The 19,424-nt window shown below is 56.1% G+C and overlaps 8 protein-coding genes across 8 annotated transcripts; 4 read left to right on the forward strand and 4 right to left on the reverse strand.

Moving 5' to 3' along the window:
• Positions 1 to 1,171: 1,171 nt before the first annotated feature.
• Positions 1,172 to 1,704, forward strand: SPSK_09911 (uncharacterized protein; the record flags this gene model as incomplete). The annotated part of the gene is made up of 3 exons (XM_016736478.1): positions 1,172 to 1,408; positions 1,495 to 1,551; positions 1,636 to 1,704. The coding sequence occupies 3 exons, from the start codon at positions 1,172 to 1,174 to the stop codon at positions 1,702 to 1,704; spliced, it is 363 nt and encodes a 120-aa protein (XP_016587977.1).
• Positions 1,705 to 2,230: 526 nt separating this feature from the next.
• On the forward strand, positions 2,231 to 6,144 carry SPSK_08344 (protein HIRA/HIR1; the record flags this gene model as incomplete). The annotated part of the gene is made up of 3 exons (XM_016734944.1): positions 2,231 to 2,666; positions 2,766 to 5,960; positions 6,029 to 6,144. 3 exons carry the CDS (start codon positions 2,231 to 2,233, stop codon positions 6,142 to 6,144), a joined length of 3,747 nt encoding a protein of 1,248 aa, XP_016587978.1.
• A 571-nt stretch (positions 6,145 to 6,715) lies between these two features.
• On the forward strand, positions 6,716 to 7,812 carry SPSK_09485 (uncharacterized protein; the record flags this gene model as incomplete). The annotated part of the gene is made up of 2 exons (XM_016736057.1): positions 6,716 to 7,116; positions 7,200 to 7,812. 2 exons carry the CDS (start codon positions 6,716 to 6,718, stop codon positions 7,810 to 7,812), a joined length of 1,014 nt encoding a protein of 337 aa, XP_016587979.1.
• Positions 7,813 to 8,522: 710 nt separating this feature from the next.
• SPSK_08786 (cytochrome p450 monooxygenase) lies at positions 8,523 to 10,527 on the reverse strand (the record flags this gene model as incomplete). Its single annotated transcript, XM_016735373.1, has 2 exons — positions 8,523 to 8,691; positions 8,756 to 10,527. 2 exons carry the CDS (start codon positions 10,525 to 10,527, stop codon positions 8,523 to 8,525), a joined length of 1,941 nt encoding a protein of 646 aa, XP_016587980.1.
• A 1,709-nt stretch (positions 10,528 to 12,236) lies between these two features.
• Positions 12,237 to 13,522, reverse strand: SPSK_09313 (LysM domain protein; the record flags this gene model as incomplete). The annotated part of the gene is made up of 3 exons (XM_016735888.1): positions 12,237 to 12,317; positions 12,393 to 12,994; positions 13,093 to 13,522. The coding sequence occupies 3 exons, from the start codon at positions 13,520 to 13,522 to the stop codon at positions 12,237 to 12,239; spliced, it is 1,113 nt and encodes a 370-aa protein (XP_016587981.1).
• Positions 13,523 to 14,789: 1,267 nt separating this feature from the next.
• On the reverse strand, positions 14,790 to 17,045 carry SPSK_08680 (succinyl-CoA synthetase alpha subunit; the record flags this gene model as incomplete). Its single annotated transcript, XM_016735269.1, has 1 exon — positions 14,790 to 17,045. One exon carries the CDS (start codon positions 17,043 to 17,045, stop codon positions 14,790 to 14,792), a length of 2,256 nt encoding a protein of 751 aa, XP_016587982.1.
• An 860-nt stretch (positions 17,046 to 17,905) lies between these two features.
• Positions 17,906 to 18,408, reverse strand: SPSK_09940 (cytochrome c oxidase assembly protein COX19; the record flags this gene model as incomplete). The annotated part of the gene is made up of 3 exons (XM_016736507.1): positions 17,906 to 18,029; positions 18,121 to 18,270; positions 18,356 to 18,408. The coding sequence occupies 3 exons, from the start codon at positions 18,406 to 18,408 to the stop codon at positions 17,906 to 17,908; spliced, it is 327 nt and encodes a 108-aa protein (XP_016587983.1).
• Positions 18,409 to 18,735: 327 nt separating this feature from the next.
• SPSK_10013 (uncharacterized protein) lies at positions 18,736 to 19,141 on the forward strand (the record flags this gene model as incomplete). Its single annotated transcript, XM_016736576.1, has 2 exons — positions 18,736 to 18,975; positions 19,031 to 19,141. 2 exons carry the CDS (start codon positions 18,736 to 18,738, stop codon positions 19,139 to 19,141), a joined length of 351 nt encoding a protein of 116 aa, XP_016587984.1.
• Between the last annotated feature and the right edge of the window lie 283 nt (positions 19,142 to 19,424).

Consider the following 19,424-nt stretch of genomic DNA (forward strand, 5'->3'; position numbering starts at 1 on the left):
GGTTGGGTAATGTTCACATTTTTGTCCGTCAAGGGGTAGTTGCGGAAATGTGTATGCAGAATTGGAAACCAGACACTTTCTTTTTTTTTTTTTTTTTTTTTTTATTATATTTATTTTTTCACTTGATATCTCACTTGAATCTCACGTGAATGTATTTATCCTCGATATATTTTCAAAAATTGAAAAGTCATTTTTCATTCGTACACATTTTTTGTTTTCTTTAGGGAGCCTTCTGTATACTCCAAGACGCGATGTATTTGCTTGCCATTTTCTTGAAAGTGACCTCAAAATAAAAATACGCAGCGCAGCAAGAAATACAACGCAGATTTAGAAGCAAACATGACAGCACAGTTACAGGATCGGAGTACTCCGTAGTCTGTAATTATTTGACGTGCACCAATCGGGAAAGCACTGCTGGGAGTCCCTCCTGCAGGCAAGAAGTAATCTCACAGGTGGCAGGCAGGTGCGATGGGAGGGCTGCAGCACCTCTGTATCTTGATCCCAGCCCTGCCAATTTCATGCCGTGCATGTGCGCAAGTCGCAAGTCGCATGTCGCATGTCGCAAGTCGCAGCATTCAGTACTGTCACTGTTTTCGGTGGCGGCAGTCAGTCCAGTCCGTGCTGCAGCTGCGTTGCTGCAGCCGCTGCACTCACTGCCATCGTTGCATTGCGTTGCCGCAACGGCCAATACGACAGAGCAGCTCCTACGGAAGCCACCTCGTCGGTTTCTGGCCCCTCCTTCTCTTTTCGGTTTGTTGTGATTTCGGAGTCTGGCTGCGCCTGGTCCTGGCCGCAGATTCTCAGGCCTGCTCCTGCCCTCTGCGCTCCTTTTTCTTGCCGCCTGGATTTCTTGTTGACGTCCCGTCTTCATTTCCTTCTCCTTTTCCCTTTGCCCATTGTCGTCATCCATTTTCTCTTCCTCTTTGTCTCGCACGACAATATTTTGCCGCAACTTTGTTGGGTTCGCAAGACACAGAACGGTTTCGTTGCGACGGCTGCGTCGCTCTACGCCCAAGATCAGTCTCGTAGCATTTCCTCTGTTGCTTCGAATTAAGCTGATTCTCATCGTCTTCTTCGTTTCCCTGTCCATCGCATTCGCGCATTGCATACGAAAATCACCGGCACTCGTCATATTTGTGCCATATCCCGCCAATCTTCCTCCTCTTCCGCCATGGCTCGCGAAGGCACCCGCTCGCAGACCGGCCACGCTGCGCCGCGCGTCTTCCAGACGGTCGACACGGCTCCCGTTATTGCGCACAAGACGTCCACCAAGCCCAAGGCGGCGGCCAAGCCTGCAACAGCTGCTGCTGCTGCTGCGAAGCCGACAGGCGTCACCAAGAAGAAGGCAGCGCCCAAGAAGGAAATCTCCCAGAAGGAGGTGTCCAAGAAGGAGGGTGCTGTTGCCAAGGTGTGTCTCCAAATATGTCTCGTGAACAATGTGGCCGCAACTTGTGGCTCTCGACTCGAGAGATCGTCCACTAATACACCAGATAGGCCAAGGCGGCGACGAAAAAGGTTGTCAAGAAAGCTGCCGGCAAGACGGAAAATAAGGTAAGAGAATCACCCTTCCCGGATCGTTTGCGGGCCGTTCCCTTTCCATTGTGTCGACATTCAGCTAACCGTCCCTCGTTCAAGCCCAAGGCCCCCCTCGTCGGTCAGTCCAAGTCTGTCCCCAAGACGACCGAACCTGTCGCTGCTTCATGAACGGAGCGTGTGGGAAGTTGAACTGACAGTGACTGGGACCGTGGCTTTGTGCTATTTTTGTCTGTTAATACTTTGTGACTATGTATTTTTTTTTCTTTTTGGATAGTTCTTGGAACATGGAAGGTCCTCGGGGAAGCAAGAGATGGAGCGCTGCAAAGGAGCTCAACGCTCAGAGTCGCAGCTTATGCAAGGCAACTTCCGGCTGGGAAGCGAAAACGGTCGCTCTCGGTCGGGAATGTAGAAAACGGAGCTTGTTGGCTATACGAAGCTATGTTATGCATTTATGTACTATGTTTGTAAAAGAATTCAGGATCCCGTATCGCCTGTTTCGATAATATTCTGTGTTCTGGAAGCTTTGTTTGTTCGCTGGTCAAACTCGCGATGGCATCAGAAGGGCCAGATGTGAAAGCAATGTTAGGTTCAGGTCAGTTAGCACTACGTATTAAACGTCACAGGCCTCACAACGTTCGGCGTGTGGTGCCCACTGTAAATCGCCGAATTGCAATCCCAGGTTTTGCTGCTCAATATGGAGCCAGCAGACCGCACCCACACCTGCCACCACCAATCAGCGCCTTCCTACCCTGCGCTGCCCGGTGGGTTGCTCCTTCTGCTGTTGCTCTTGCCCATGCTCATGCTCAGCATGCACTTTCCTCTTAGCGCGCCCCATTTGGAGTCGCGCCCCATTCTGCCGTTTGTCGCGACTTCCCACGATCGATTTGGCCATTTTGAGCTTTCTGAGCTTCCTGTGCTTCCTCACCACCGGCGACCTCCCAACGTCCAGCATCACTCCGTCCCTCCTCTGCGTCCCTCCGACACTCGCAGTCATCATTGCAGACTCAGGCCCACCCAATCGATTGCGAATCCGTCAGCAGCGGCACCCCCGTGCGGCGCAAGACATGGTCAGCGCGGCCGCATCTCGGCCACGATGCATCTAATCAAGCCATCTTGGCTGAGCCACAGCGGTAGGTTGGACGGCAGACACTGTATTCCCGTTCACATGGATCATACACATGAACGTTTGTACACACCACACACTGACACACACTAACCCACACGCCCAGGCGAACAAAAAGACTTTGAGGTCTACAGCTGCCACGTCTCGCCCGATGGCAAGAGACTGGCCACGGCCGGCGGCGATGGCCACGTCCGCGTCTGGTCCACCGAGGCCATCTACAACTCCAACAACGCCTCCTACACCGAGCCGCGCCAGCTCTGCCACATGAGCCACCACCTCGGCACCATCCACTCCGTCCGCTTCTCGCCCAACGGCCGCTACCTCGCCTCTGGCGCCGACGACAAGATCATTTGCATCTACCGCCTCGAGGCGTCTGCCCCCTCCCACACCGCTTCCTTTGGCACCAACGAGCCGCCGCCCGTCGAGAACTGGAAGACCTACAAGCGCCTCATTGGCCACGAGAACGACGTCCAGGACCTGGCGTGGTCGCACGATTCGTCCATTCTCGTGTCGGTCGGCCTCGACTCCAAGGTTGTTGTCTGGTCGGGCCACACGTTCGAGAAGCTCAAGACCCTGTCGGTGCATCAGAGCCATGTCAAAGGCGCCACGTTCGACCCGGCCAACAAGTTCTTCGCGACGGCCAGCGACGACCGCACCATCAAGATCTTCAAGTTCACGCCGCCGCCGCCCAACGCCACCCAGCACGATCTGCTCAACAACTTTGTCCTCGAGACCACCATCAGCGCCCCCTTCAAGAGCTCGCCACTCACCACCTACTTTCGGCGCTGCTCCTGGTCGCCCGACGGCAACCACATCGCCGCCCCCAACGCCGTCAACGGCCCTGTCAGCTCCGTCGCCATCATCGAGCGCACGCGCTGGGACAGCGAGATCAACCTCATCGGCCACGAGGGTCCCACCGAAGTCTGCATGTTCTCGCCGCGCCTCTTTTACACCAAGAAGCCGACGCCCAACGGAGAGTCATCCAACGGTCTGAGCAATGGCAATGGCAACAACAGCGCGGCGCGCGAAGGCGAGAGCTTGGTCACGGTGATCGCTTCGGCCGGCCAGGACAAGACGCTCAGCATCTGGAACACGAATACGTCGCGGCCCCTCGTCATCCTCCAGGACATCGCCTCCAAGTCCATCTCCGACCTCGCCTGGACCCCCGACGGCCAGACGGTCTTTGCCTCCAGTCTCGACGGCAGCATCGTCGTCGCCAAGTTTGAAGAGGGCGAGCTCGGCTGGGTCGCCCAGTCCGAAGAGACCGACAAGGCCCTGCAAAAGTTCGGCGCCTCCCGCAAAGGCATGGGCATCGCCGAGGACGTCGACGGCCTGCATCTCGAGGCCCACAGCAAGGCCGGCGAGCTGCGCGGCGCCGAATCACGCATGGGCGCGCTCATGGGCGACGCCAGCGGGGCGAGCGGTGCCAGCACACCCCAGCCGGGCGCCGCGACAACAAACGGGACGCCGCCCAAGACCAAGTCTGGGAGTGACGCGAACGCGAATGGCGATGCGAAGGACGGCAAAGACGGCAAAGAAGACAAGGACAAGGCAGACGCTGCTGCACCCGCCGCAACAGAACCCAAGTCCGCAGAGGAAGAGACGGCAGAGAAGCGCGCCGAGCGAATACAAACACTGAAATCGCGTGTGACCATTACGAAAGACGGCAAGAAGCGCGTCGCACCTCTCCTCGTCTCGTCGTCCGGAACCGGCCAGTCTTCGCTGCCGCAGTCGCAGCTTGTCGGCACATCAAGTACAGGGAAACCCAGTCAAGCTGACACCCCCCAGACCATTCTCGACCTGTCACGGCCGGTGGACGGACTGCCGAGTGGTGGCATCGCGTCCATGTTGCTGGGCACGAAGCGGAAAGCCGCTGTGGTTCTAGAAGGCGAGGATGACGCGACCGACCCGTCTGCTAAGCGCTCGAGCGGGTTGACAGGCGCTGCTGGAGCGACGCCGACCGGGCCAACACCCATCCTCACCAACGGCATTGACGGCACAGAGCCGGCCACCTTGCAAGCTGCGCCACGCGGCATCGTACCGACGCCCGAGTTCATCCGACCTGCCGTCATCAGCCCCGCTCTGTCCATCTCCCAGGTGCGGCTCGGTATCCCCAAAGTGCGCGCCCACATCCTGCGGCCCCTCGAAAAGGGCGTGCTGCAGGGCGAGAGCACCCCCGATGAGGCGTCGCGCATCTCGGAAAACCTCGTCTTCGAGGCCCGCAACCCGGACCAGTTCCGCGACCCGTCCCACATTACCGTGACCAAACGCGGCGAGCTCGTGTGGCAAGACTTTTTGCCCAAGGCCGTGCTCCTAGTGACGGGCAACAAGCACTTTTGGGCTGCCGCCTGCGAGGACGGCACCGTCTATATCTGGACGCCCGCCGGCCGCCGGCTCATCAACGCCATGATTCTCGAGGCACAGCCTGTGATTGTCGAGTGCCGCGAGCACTGGCTGCTCTGTGTGACTGCCGTTGGACTCGCGTATGTGTGGAACGTCCGGACCATGCAATCACCGCATCCGCCTGTGTCGTTGGCGCCAATCCTGGACATTGCCATCCACTCGCTGCACCAACACTCGGCCACCGCAGGACCCGGCGTGACGTCGGCCCACCTGAACTCAAATGGCCACATTGTGGTCACCCTCAGCAACGGCGACGGCTACTACTACGCGCCCAATCTCTACACGTGGCAGCGCCTGTCCGAGTCGTGGTGGGCCGTTGGCAGCCAGTACTGGAATAGCAACGACAGCAGCGTCAGCGCGCTGCAGACCACTGCGGTGGGTCCCGTCACCGCCGCCGATGTGGCCGCCAACGGGGTGCCGTCGATTGCAAAGGACGCCAGCGCCGCCGAAACGACCTCCGCTACCGTCTCGTCCGGCATCATTCCCTATTTGGAACGCCACACCACCAACGAGTTCCTCCTCAAGGGCCGCGCCTATACCCTGCAGCGCCTCATCAAGACCCTGCTGGCGCGCGACGGCTTCGAGGGCTTCGAGGCCAGCGTCAGCATCGCCCACCTCGAGAACCGCATTGCCGGGGCCCTGCAGCTCGGCGCCCGCGACGAGTTCCGACTGTACCTGTTCATGTACGCCAAGCGACTGGGCACCGAAGGCCTGCGCGGCAAAGTGGAGGAGCTGCTCAACAGTCTGCTCGGCGGCGTCCTGCAGGACCCGACAACGACCACCACCGCCCTGTCAAAGACGGCGAACACCAGCAACGCCTTTGGCTGGGCCAGCCGGACGGGCGACCTGTGTGGCTGGGATCGCAAAGAGCTGTTAAAAGGTGTCGTCATGATCTTAGGTATGTCTACCCCGCTGTGTATACTGTATACCATGGTTTTTCACGTTGTATCTCTCTAACACGCCTAGGCAAATTCCGTGAATTGCAGCGCCTGACGGTGCAGTATGCCCGCGTCCTCGAGCTCACCAACGACGGCGATGATGATGCCGACGACGCCGGCGAGAGTATGATCGTTGAGGCGTGAGGCACGGGAGATTGGCATGCTGTTTTTGGCATCATTGGATGGTAGGGTGTTCTCGTTGTGTTCCCTTTTTTGGTTTTTGTATTCGACTTTGTTCAAAGTTCGGCGTCTTGGGTTGGCGGGTGAGGTTCTCTTTGGTGGTCTGATGGTATACTTGTCATCGTTTCAGTTTCCTCTGCATGTGGACTCTTGGTCTCTTGTTTCAAAGCAATGCTTCTCACTTCGTTGGTTTCGTTTGAATTTCCGCCACTGCCCTGGACTCCACTGCCATGCTATTATATTGTACATCATTCAACTATGCATTCATATCATCCCTTGTTCTCATTTTTTCTTGTTTGCGTTCAAGTTTATGAACATTATGGCCAATTCGACCCAAAGTCGAGATGAGTACGGCACTGGTGCACAGCCCTGATCCCAGACGATGCGCCACACACATACAAATTTGCACGTGCCAGGTCCCTGGCTCGGTCAGCCCCCAAGGAGCCGTTGCACCCCCAGCTGCTTCAACTCCCATTGCGTCACAGACACCGCCATCTCTGCGAGGTACAGGTTGCTTCCATTGGCACACGGCGCAATGGAGCAAACAATGGTAAGGCTGGCACAATACCAGATATCAAATTTCTTCGAGCAGAACGCGCCGATCACGCAGGATCAGTGCAACGACTATGCCGCGGCTATGACCGGCGCGTCCGTCACACCGACAGCTGTCCGGGGCGGAAGTAGCTACACTGTCGTGGCGGGCACGTGCATTGTGCAGTTTCGCAACCAGAACTCGCCCTTTGACCTAGAGTTCTTTGGCTACATCGAACAAGCCTACAAGGGCTTCACGCCGCTGCACGAGGGCCGTGGCCGACTGGGCAGCCTCCATGTGTACAAGATGACCAACGTGGGCGGCGTCTCCATGTATCTCGCTCGCGAAGCGCTGCACAAAGACGACTTCCGTCTGCTCGCAACCACTGTTCAGAGCTTTGCCAGGTGTGTCTCCTGTCCTCGTCCGCATGCAAGTCCACGCCGCACGTGTGCATACCGCTCACTTCTGCGACCCACCGTCCGTTCAGGTTCTTTGCCTCAGCCTGGCACAACACGCCGGCCGCCATGCCGCGCAACGATCCACTTGTCTTGTCGGCCGAGTACGTCGAGCAACTCACGATGCTCAGAGAGGGCTTGCCCGTGCGCTTCCGCCTAACGTTGGAGGGCATCATTGCACAGCTTCCGCGGCTTTTCACAGAGGACTGGCCCCAGGTGCCCAACCACGTCGACCTCCTGGAGAACAACATCCATGTAGACCCAACGACTGGAGCCGTGACTGGCGTCTGTGACTGGCCTGGGGCGGCCATGGGCCCGTTCGGCATGTCCCTCGGGGGACTTGAGACCATGCTCGGGGTGAACCGGGTGGCCAAAGGCTTTTGCTATCATCCCAAGCAGCAACATCTACGAGATCTCTTCCACGAGAGCCTCGAGCAAGACTTGGGGTCCGTCTCGGACGACGACTGTGAACGGATGCGCGTCGCCACTCTGGCTGGTCTCTTTCTGGAAAATGGCTTTGCCTATACGGATGGAGGTACCAAAATTCCTGCGAGAGAGGGTTCCATGGATCTGGCATATCTCGACGTGGTTCTTCCGCGCCTGGGGAAATCGCTAACGAGTGTTGGTAATACTGAAACTGCTTGAATTCAACGGTCGTACGGTCGTGCGACAATAGATTATGACTGAAAATAAAATAGGACGACAGGTCGCCGTGAGTGTACATGTTGTGTCGATAACCGCCATAATCTGGGGAGGGTAGAAAGGAGAGAGGCCTTTGACAATGTTCGTAGAAACAATGTTGGCAGTCTAGAACGCTTTGCCGAATATGGAGAGAGGTCTCATCTGTATCTTGGTACTCCGCGTCGGAATGCACCGTCTTGTTTTAGACAGTAGCAGCGATCATGACATAGGCTCAACTCCCGTCTGCAAACATCGCTCAAAACATCCATCACTCCTCCGTCACTGTTGCAACCGAAGCCGCCATGACTAGCCGCCTGCTGTGGTGGATTTGGTGGACCAAAGGACGGTCATTTCGTCATGGACGGGCGTTGTTTTTCCAACTACACGAGAGCACAAGGAAGCCACTGCACCGGTGCTGGAGCTGGGACGTACAGACCAAAAGATGGAGGGCTCTTAGCTCAACGTCAGTTTCATACCGGAGGTGGAAATTATCAGCCGTTATGATATTCTCACCCTGGACCATCTTTACTGCACGTGGACGCTCGTTGACAGCTGTCGAGACCGACTTTGATATCACTCTGCTAATGTGAGGACGTTTCCTCATGTGGTAGGGGGTATCTATGCGCACTATTTGGCATGCATTTTCAACGGCCATGATCTGCACCGATGGGTCGTCATGTCGCCTTCCTCCTCCGGACTTCTACTTTGACATCCACTGGTGGGATGATCGTCTGTCCAATCCAGATGTTCTTTGGTTTCGTCTCGAGGGGTTTGAATTCAAAATTGGTGAGAAGGTGGGCCAGAATCATCTTGAGCTCGTGTGCCACAAAGAAACGGCCGGGGCTGTTCAGTTAGCGGGAACGCGTCTTTCCCATTTGTTGACACAGCCGCAAGATGCTTCACTTACCATGCATGCCGGCCGTGGCCAAAGGCCAGGTGGCTGTCGCTCGTGGTGACCATGCCCAGCTTGAGCCCACGCATCGCGTCGGCCGCAATCTGCTCGGGCGTTTTCGTGGTCTCTTGTTCGCCTCCGGCACCTGCTGGCGCCGCGACTGTGGCAGCGTCATACGCCTCGCGCTGCCGTGCATAGCGAAATGCATCGTACTGGTCTGGGTTCGTATACAAGTCCGGGTCGTGGTGCGTGCCGGCCAGGTCCAGCATCAGGAGGCCGCCGTACGGCACATGCCATCCCTCGGCCGCATTGGTGACCCCGCCCGGTGCAATGACTTTGCGTTTGACCAGTGACGTGGCAAAGTTGCTAACGCGCATGCTTTCGCGGATGGCGCTGTCGGTGCGCCAGAGACGGGCGAGCGACGGCTTGGTCCAATGGTTGTCGAGTGACGTGTCCCGCGCCGCCTGGACCTCTTCGCGGATGCCCTCGATGTAGGCCGGGTCGGACGTCAGCAGATCGATAATGACAAAGAACCCGGTCAGCACAGTCGTGTGGATGGCGGCAAACTCAATGGGCAGCAGGCGCTTCGAGATGGCGACAGGGTCGAGCTCGGCTCTGCGGTTCTCGGCCAGGGCCATGCGTATGTGCCAGGTGATAAAGTCCTCGTTGACCGTGTCCCTGGCTTCGTTCGTCTCAGGGGACGTCATGACGCGGATACGCTCCAGGATGAGCGGTTCCAAGAAACCGTGGGCACGGCGCCAAAGACGACGGTTCGGGATGCTGGCGAGGCGGCCCACGAGCGGGTGCAGCAGTTTTGGGAACATGTTGAGCAGGAAGCTGTTCGTGACGACCGTGTCGGCAAATTTGACAAATGTGTCGAGCAGCGGCTGGTTGCGGCAGGCGTCCGGGCCCACGAGGAGGAGATTTGTAATCTGTGGCACCATGGCCAGCCAGGCGTCCCAAAGCTTGATCGTGTGCCATTCGCCATCACCGTCACCGGCAGCGGCAGCGGCAGTGGCGTCGCCGCCACCAAAGGCCGCATCGACAGCCACAATCACCTCGTTCTCAACAGCCGGAAGCAGACCCGGCAGGTGCCGAGCCAGGCTGCGGTGGACAACGCGCGTGTGGAAATCCTCGTCAACGGGCGAGTGCTTGTGGTCGTGGTGGTCGCCGGGGCCGCGTGGCGGGACGGGTGGCAGGCCGTGCTTGGTCGCATAGGCTCGGGCATGCGCGTGGGCGTCAAAGATGAAATTATGCTCCGTATAAAGCACATCGCCGTGCGCGGCATGGGCCGACAGGACGTGGTCTGGCAGGTCGAGCATCCAGGCCGTCTGGTTGCGGGGCACTACGACTTCTTGCGGCCGCGAGGCCGCCGACGGCACAAGAAATGCCTTGTTCTGTTTGGAGAACTTGTTGTAGCCCTCGTCGACCCAGTCGTTGAAGTAAAAAATGTAGCCGAACCAGTTGCGCAGCGTCGCAATGACGCTGTCGCCGTAGCCGACCCGGGGCAGAGACCGCGGGTAGCGCGGCTTGAGGGCGCAGTCCGCCAGGAAGGCCGCCACGAGAAAGGCCGCGACAGCGGCAATGATACGGGCGACTGTCAAGCGGGCAGCCAGTGCGGTGAGAGACTCGACAACATGGGTGACGAAGAAGCTCACGAAACAGACTGCAGTGCTAACGAGGTTGGACGGCGAAGATGCGCCAGCTAGTGAGGTAAAACAGGACGCCGTGCTCAAAGACGCAGCGGCGGCCACCGGGTGCTGTCCGGTGGACGTATTTGTCGCCATTGCGACGGACAGCAAAGCGTTGCGCTCAAACCGAGTCTGTGGGCGGCGGTCAAAACGAGGCAAAATATTGACGATGGGGGAAAGGAGAGGGGGGAAAGGAGAGGGGGGAAGAGGTAAGCAGTACGAGACGTGGAAAAGGCAGAAAGAGCAAGTAAAGGGAAGGCGCGATGCTTTGTCCAGGCCTGGCGTGCTCCTTCCGTCCAACGACGTCGGCTTTTGTCGCTCAGCCCTATGATTCGTGAGGCGAAGCCAGCATTCGGACGCCGTACGTGTCTTGCGTCTTATCTGCAGTTGTCCGGTTGTCGTCTCTGTGTACTGCAGTCGCAGTTGCTCACAGGCGGAGGCGCAGTGCTTTTGCACAGTCCAAAACTCAGTACTCAGTATTGTTTATGGCCGCCGCCAATGAAGCCGTGATTTTCTGCCTTTCCACGTTGGGTCTTTTGGCGAGACGCTTACTTTTAGGCGCAGACAGTTTGGGAAATGGCTCTTCTTATTGCTGGTCTCTTGTGCAACCTGCTCTCTGCTGTACCTCCCCTTTGTTGTGGCGCGCTGCACGCTCCCTCTCAGCTTACCGTGTTTCAAGGGCTCTTAAAAGTCTCCGAAGGCCCGGTCAGCAATTATCGCGTAATTGCACTGCTGGGGAAGGCAGGGGCGTGAACAAAATGGTAGTTTACAGGTAAGAGCGACTGCGCAGACAGTAAATTCCAGAAATAGAAAGGGCAGGGCAGCGTTTCTCGGGGTCACGGCCAATTCGCCGTCACTATACTATGCGCTTACACGGTCGCTCTCACCACGTCTTTGTTTTTCTATTTCTTTTTTTCTACAATACTCCAGTCAGAGTACGAAATACATCGTAGCCAAAAAGTGTCTCAAGTTGAAGGTGTGTTTGTCAGGGGTAGCTCTGGCGCTAGAGAAGTACTACCACTGCACAGACCACAGCTAATCCAACGGTGGTGTTTTGTCAGGAAGGTGCGTCCCATGTGTATGCATGCGACCGAGGTAAGCGGATGGGGCGTTTGGTACGGTTCAGTTTATCTATTTCAAAAACCTTTTTTATAGAATCGAAGAGGGCGAAAGCAACAAGAGCATATACACGGCATTATCGCAGCTAGACATATTGGAAAGTCTTGAATATTGCAAAAATATATCGTATCCGAATCACAGCGCTGTGCAGTATGACGCGAGAAGAAAAAACAAAATCAAGAAGAAACAAATTACGTCGTGAAACGGTAGAAACGCAAAAGAGACATGAAAAAGGACGAACATAGCAAACAAATTCAACGAATAGGAATACGCGGAGTCGGTTGTTTGAACGCTTGGATCCCTCCATGTTTGGCAGCTTAGGTGCGAGCACTTAAACCTCCTTCAGCCCCTGCCGCTTCTCAGCATTGCTGGGCAGTTGTCTGTGTTTCACCACGCGACGTCTTCAAGATCAATATGCAGTTATACGACATCGCGTATTATGGGTTGTTGGTATGGTGAATATCCTTTTGGAGTGACTTTTTATTTGCTGTTTTAAACGTACAATTTACCTTACGTGAATTAGTTTGTGTACAATTATTGCCAAAACATAAAAACCTGCAAGAACTGCGTAAAATAATACTCTGCTTAGAAGAATGTTGCTAAATGTCACAGCTATCACACAAAATGCAAAAATGCAATATGAATCCGCTTTATGTATACCTGCTCAGCTCATCCACCGCCTCACTCTACTGTACCTTCACAGACCGACGCTTCTTGCCAACACCAACACAAACATAATAGTCCAGGTACAGCGAAGAACAGTCATCCTGTCAAGTTAGTTTCATTACGAAAAGTAAACAAAGTAAAAGTAAACCAGAATTTGTAACGGAGACATGACTCACCCCAACGGCCGGATTCCACTTGTAGAATTCCGCCAGAGTAATCTTGTTCTTGTTGCTGGAGACAATTTTTTGGCACGTGTCGCCCTTGACGACCTTGTAGAAGCTATTGCACGACGGGTCGATGCCGTCCTGTACGGGGGATGGCCCCTTGGTCGGTGTGGGCGTCGGCTTGGCGGTGGGCGTGCCGGGGACGCCGACACAGACATACGTGTCGAGCCAGAGACCAGAGCAGTCGTTGCCGATGGCCGGGTTCCAGCCGTAAAAGTCGTCGAGCGAGAAGGTGCCGTACTTGGCCACGATTTTGGCGCACGTGTCGCCCTTGACGACCTTGTAGAAGCGCGTGCACTTGTCGGTCAGGCCGTCCTGCGTGGGCGACGGCAGGGGCGAGCCGGTGGGCGACGACGACGTCGGTTTGGAGGTGGTGGGCTTCGTGGTGGAGGTGGCGGTGGTGCCGACGCAGACGTACGTGTCGATCCACAGACCCGAGCAGTCGGTGCCGACGGCCGGGTTCCAGGCATAAAAGTCGGACAGCGAAAAGGTGCCAAACTTCTTGACCACCTTGGCGCATGTGTCACCTTTGGCCACTTTGTAGAAAGAAATGCCTGGTCATGTAAGTGACGAACACACCAAACGTCAAGCATAATTCTCGAGCCAAAAAAAAAAAAAACAACTCCAAAAAAAAAAAACGGCAATGTCTTACAATCTGGTGTGATGCCATCTTGGACAGGCGACGGGATGGGCGAGCCATTGGGCGCGGTGGGTGTTGTCGGCGCAGAAACGGTTTCGGTTCCGGTTCCAGTTCCTGTTCCACCGCTGCTTGGATCGCCCGATGTCGGCGAGGGTAGAGGAGGTGTGATGGACGGACTTGTGGGAAGAGCACTGAGGCCGTAGTTTTGCTCAACGCAGTACGTCTCGCCGGCAATGACGCCGTCGGAGCAGTTCCAGCCGGTGATGGGGTTGTAGACGGCAAACTGTCCCACATTCAGGCCCCAGGCAGCGGCAATGGTGGCACATGTGTCGGTTGCGGAGGCGACGACACTCCAAGTGCAGTCTTGCCGTTGGAGTGCAGCAGCCGATGCGGCCGAAAGAAAGCCGGCCACGGTGACGGCGACTTTGAGGAGAGAGGGCATCGTGATGTAATTTCGTACAGGAGTTTGAAATATACTTCAGTGGCAAAGAAAAGAGAGGTAAACCAAAGAAAAAAAAGGGAAGGAGAAAAAAGCAAAAAAAAAAAAAAAAAGAAATAAAGACTTTCAATCGACTTTAAGCTTAAAATGACTGGTTATTCCAAAAAGCCACAACAGAGTGGTTGTTGAGTGGTCGTTGAGTGGGTTGACATATCTCTTATACTTGCATTCCATGGGTGGTGACGATCCATTTCTCTTGTTGACTTCATTTCGGTCCCACAATGCCACTCCATCTACGATCGCCCTTGTTAATTGCGACTGGCTATCGTAGGGCTATGAAGTAAACGGTGAAATAAAATGAAGAAATCAAAAAGAGAGGCCGGGAAAGTGACCAGCGATTGAGAAGGAATATCTCCTCAATTTTGTGGCGGTGCTTTTCTTCCTATGTTTTGTTACTTCCCCTTTTTTCTTTTTTTCTTTTTTACTCTTTTACTTTTTTTTAATTTTAACAATAAAAGCGACGAAATTCTCTTCCTTCCCCTCTCCGGCCATCCTTCGACAAGGCCTAGCACCCATGCGTAATTATATTACCGGCCGCGTAACAGAGGGCCGGAAACCGGGCGGGAGAGGGCATCTTTTTCGTCTGATTTTGAGTACAGTTGCGGACAATTAGACAGCGTCGCCTTTGCTTCTTGAGAGTACATTGTGAAGGATTGGGGCATTGCACCTCTCTAATGAAGGGACGTCGACGAGAGAGAGAACAACGGTGCAAGTGAACGCAAGAAAACGCGAGATGGGCCGGCTTGTTATTAAAAGGATTTCCAGACACTTCAACATAGATTAACTGCACATTGATTTCGGCCACTCTGCCACTGTGCCTCTCTGCTGTCATTTGCCTGTCGAGGCATCCATTCAACGAAAGACGTTTAATCGTGCCATTTCCGCCATCTACGTATGGCCCGTATCTGCTGTCTCCTCTGAGAATCGGTGTCATGGCCGCCCTCATATTCCCAAGTCTGCTTTCATGCGTCACCTAGATCCTTTGTACGGCGTAGTCAAGCCAACTGGCACAGCCATCCCATGCCGTCTTTTCACACGGCAGATACCCACTAACTCGGTTGTCCGTATTTCGCCTCGTCACAATTTGTTCAATGGCTCTTTCTCTTTCTTGTCTGATCAAACATTATCTATTCTTGTTTTTACGTTCCAGCATAGCACTGTATATACAATTCGACTTCTCAATCTCCATCAACCGCCCAACCAAACCGTTTCATGCCGCCTTGGACAGCTCAATCGCCTTGGCCGCCGCCTCGTCAAAACTGTCGTAGGCAAACAGCGGCAGCCCGCTCGTCCGTATAATCTCCTGGCCTTCGGCCTCGTTCGTGCCGCGGATGCGCACCACCACGGGCACCGCCACGTTGGTCTCCTTGAACGCCAGCAGCACGCCGCGCGCAATCATGTCGCCGAGCGTCAGCCCGCCAAAGACGTTGACAAAGATGACACGCACGCGCGGGTCCTGCAGCAGTACCTGGAAGCACGTCTTGACCGTCTCGCTCGTGGCCTTGCCGCCCGTGTCCAAAAAATTGGTGGCCTGCCCACCAAGGCCGGCGAGCGCGTCCACCGTGTTCATGGCCAGGCCGGCGCCGTTGACGAGCGTGCCAATCGTCGCCGGCGCGGCCGCCCCTTGTCGCCCTTGTTTGCTGTTGTCATTGTCATTGTTGTTGCTGTCGTCGTTGTCGTGGAGAGTCACGTAGACAATGCCGTCCTTCTTGGCCGCGGCTTCGCGCTCGTTGGCTTCCATGGGCGGCGTCACGGAGGCAAGCCGCAGCGTGGTCTCGTCGCCGGTGGCCTTGCGCTGGTTAAAGGCGACATCATCGAGCCCCAGGCGTGCATGCACAACCTTGACGTCGGCAAGCCGCGCCACGATAGCCGTTTCGACAAGGTATGCTTCCTGCTCGAGAAAGATGGCGTACAGCACGCGCAGCAGCTTGCGCAGGCTCTCGGTTTCGCTCGTCGAGGACGTGGTGTCGAGGCCAAGGTGGTCGGCAACACGGGCCGCGAGCAGGCCGTCGACGCCGGCGCGGTAGCCAAACGGGAAACGGCGGAGGTTTCTGATGCTCGAAACGCTGTCATTGTAGTTCGGAGCTGCCAGCACACACGGCATCTTGGACGAGCGGTCAATGGTAATGGCGAGGTAGCGCTGGGTGCCCTGGCCCGAGTAGGGCGCGGCGTTGACGCCCTCCTTGCGCAGCAAATCGAATGTGGCGTCTTGGCCAATGTAGATGGAGCGTTTTTGGGCGATGGTTTGCGACGGCCGCCGCAACATCAACCCCCTCTGAATCATAGGCCGCTTGCTGTTGCCGTTTCGGGACAGCGTCGATGTGTGCATGCTGCGGCGCTGGCTTGTCGGTCCCGCCTGCCCAAACAGGCTGCTGCTGTTGGCACCGCTGCCACTCGGGGAAAGAGCGTCCAGACGCGCCTTGACTGCCTGCCCAAACTTCTCCGGGTGGTCAATCACCGTCGCGCCTGCCCGCTCGAGCGCCTGGATCTTCTCCTGGGCCGTCGGCTCGCCGGGGAGCACAAAGGCACCTGCATGGCCCATGATGCGGCCCTCAACAGCAGCGTGTGTACCGCCAATCAACGCCACAATCGGCTTGGGCACAGCGCCCGCCGCCTGCGCCCGTTTCCTGTATGCCTCGATCCACGCGGCCGCCTCCAGCTCGCTCGTGCCGCCAATCTCTCCAATCAGCGCGATCGCGTCCGTTTCCGGGTCGTCGGCCAACACGGTCAGCGACTCGCGCAGATCCGTGCCCGCCACAATGTCGCCGCCCACGCCGATGCACAAGCTCTGACCCAGCCCCGCCCTTGTCGTCGAGGCCACCGCCTCATAACTCAGCGTGCCCGACTTGGCGGCAATGCCGACGCGCGTGCCGGGGCCCGACCCGGGCGAGAAGCATGGCAGCGGCTGGAACCCGATGCGGCAGGCGCCAACAGCCGAAATTATGCCGGGCGAGTTGGCGCCCACGAGCCGCGACTTGGACTGCGTCTTCAGCATGGCGTGGATGCGCAGCATGGCGTGCACGGGAATGTGCTCGGCCACGGCGACAACCAAGGGCACCTCCGCGGCAATGGCCTCTTCAATGGCCGCGGGCGCGAGCGGTGCCGGCACATAGATGCCTGTGGCGTCCGGCTTGAGCGTCTCGACGGCCGCGCAGACGCTGGGCAGCACGGGCAGCCCCAAGTGCTCGCCGGAGCGGCCCGGGGTCACACCGCCGACGATGTTGGTGCCCCAGGCGAGCGATTCGCGGGCATTGGCCGTGGCCTGGCGGCCAGTAAACCCCTGGAAGATGACGCGGGTATGGCGACCAATGCGGAGGTTGGGGAGAGTGGCATCGGTGGAGAGAGACGTGACGGGCGAGGGGGCCGTTAGGCTAGAGATGCTTGAGTAGCGGCGCAGGGACCGGCACACGACACACGGTCGGCCCAGTCGTGCTTGCCGGGAAAGCTGTGGGCGGACTGGAAGCATTTTGGAGACGATAACACGCAGCTTGAGAAAGTGAGCGTGAGGAGAGAATGTGCGGAGAGGGTGTATGTGGGTATGAGATGGAGGTCGCTCTGCGTAATATGAGCTGCGGACGACAGTGAGGGGAAGGAAACGAAAGTCAACATCAAACTCAAAATCAGTCCATAGATATTGACGAAAGGAAGGCAACCGCACAGAAGCCGAGGCTACTCCTCCTATATGATGACAACTGGGAATAATTGCAGGATGTTGAAAGTGACAGGCGCTGATATAGGCGACTAAGTGAACTGTGATGCACGGCTATTTACTACGGTATTTTTCGCTGGTATTTGCTTGTGGATGGCGCAATCAACATGAACTCGCCCGGACTGTGTTTCGGTGCAATGAGACGGACGGGCCTGAATATTGGCCAAAGAATAAGAGAAGCAAGAAAGAAGCATTGAAGCGAAACAGTCCACATCCAAAGGAAGTCCAAGAGGACCAGGCTGTCGCTCACAAAATGTCGTGTTCCATCTTGCCTTGCTAGTGGGGGCTGCTGCTGGTCGCCTAAATCCGTCACAGAATTGAGGGGAGAGTGGAGATGGAGGTGAGGTCGGCTACTCAACTCTCAGAGCGACACCGGCGACGATGGCGGCCCTTGTCCGAGGAGAACGGCAAGACTTGTCCTTACCGTGTAGTAAATCCAATGTCACGAGGCATCAATTGGCTTTGAGATGCATGAGTTTTGGGTGAGTACGGTGAGAAGAGTTGGACTTTTTTCGATTTTTATTATTCTGAAATGTTTTGCATATTTTGGCTTTGAAAATCACATGTCAAGGGCACGGAGAACACAACCTTTGTACCATTCCGCACCCACAGACAACTCACCATCGCAGCTCGCCTGGTGTGTTGGTCTCGTTCTTTGCCTTGCCGCCCTTGTCAGTGGCAGCCTTGTCGTCTTTTTCTTGGAATCCCAAGTTCTTGAAGTCGTCTTTCGCCATGAGATTTCTGGAAAGTTAGCCCGTCGTTTCGAGTGCGGTTAATTTTTTTTCTAATTATTTTTTTCTTCCACTGTGTCTCCTGCGACCGCCGCACTCACCTGTCCATCCGGCATCCCAGGTACGCCTTGGCCAGATTCCGGCACTCGTCTTCGTTGACGCCCTTTACTTTCTTCATGCAGCTGAGGTAGTCCATCATTACCCGCTTGCACTCGCCCTCGTGGTCCAAAGGAAAGCTGCCGCGTTGTGGCCTGAATCTGTTAGATCATTTTGTCCGCGAACTCGCATAATCGCATACGGTCCATATCGTATATCGTGGGTGTCAAACCATCTTACGGTGTCGGTTTCGTTGCGATGCTGCCGCCGCCCGGACTGCCAAAGGTGCTCATGGTGTCAAGTGTCAGATTCGGCCCTCGGCTCGAGGTAGGACGTACTGGGCAGTCCGTTTACTACCGGTCGTTTTATTCGTCGATACCCGTGGCCGCAAGCCTTTTGCCTCCCGTTGCTGTCGGTTCGGCCGTTGATTCTGAGATCAGGCTCGTTCGCAGGGAGCGGCCGTGTGTCAGCGCCGGTGAAAGGAGCACGCGATTAACGACAGAAGAAAATATAACAAGAAATCTGGGCCAATAGTAAGAGCCGGCCTCACATCCGTCGCCGATCGATTCTTTGCAAAGCGAGTTCAATCGATCATGCTCACCTTACAAAGGCGATTCGAAATGCACGAAAAGTCGAGCCAGGCGAAAGCGAACCATGCGGCTGGCCAATCAGCGTCTCGTATTTCTATTAGCAGTTTCGCTCTGCACCATGCTCAGCGTCCAAATCGCCCCTTCGTCATCGCCCGCATCGCGCTTGCCGTGGCGTCGGGCTGTCCGTCCAATGCTACAAGTGGTTCCAGCGGTTGTCCCTGCCGCATGAATTACCAATTGCTATTCGGCGAACGACAAACAGGTGCCCTGGTACGTCCTGTGTGCCTTCCCAATGCGCATTATAGCCCAATTTCCAGTTGCGCAGGGCAGGAGTGCATTGCGCTTAGATGCTGAATCAAGGGAGGCTCAAGGCAGGGACAAAGGGGCGGAGTGTTTGTGTCTTGCCCATTTAACAGGCACAAAGCAAGACCATTAAGTCAGCCACCCCTGTCTATACCTGCGCGCGGAAGGTGACATGCAGCGCGTCGTTCGCGTACTTTCCATCTGTAGAATGTGCGCCTGCATTTCTGTGTTGATTGAGCCCCAAATTGGGTCGTACTTTCCCATAGCGACCTGCAAACCTCTTGCCATTCCTGCAAGCATCTCGAACCTGCGAATTCCCCCTTTTCAACTGATTTGCAACCCGAATTTGGCTTCACTTTTGCAAAACGTGCAAAGGCACCAAAGACGACAACACTACAACGGCTAGGCCTCCCACA

This window comes from Sporothrix schenckii, assembly GCF_000961545.1.
Source record: "Sporothrix schenckii 1099-18 chromosome Unknown Cont44, whole genome shotgun sequence".
Lineage (NCBI taxonomy): Eukaryota > Fungi > Ascomycota > Sordariomycetes > Ophiostomatales > Ophiostomataceae > Sporothrix > Sporothrix schenckii.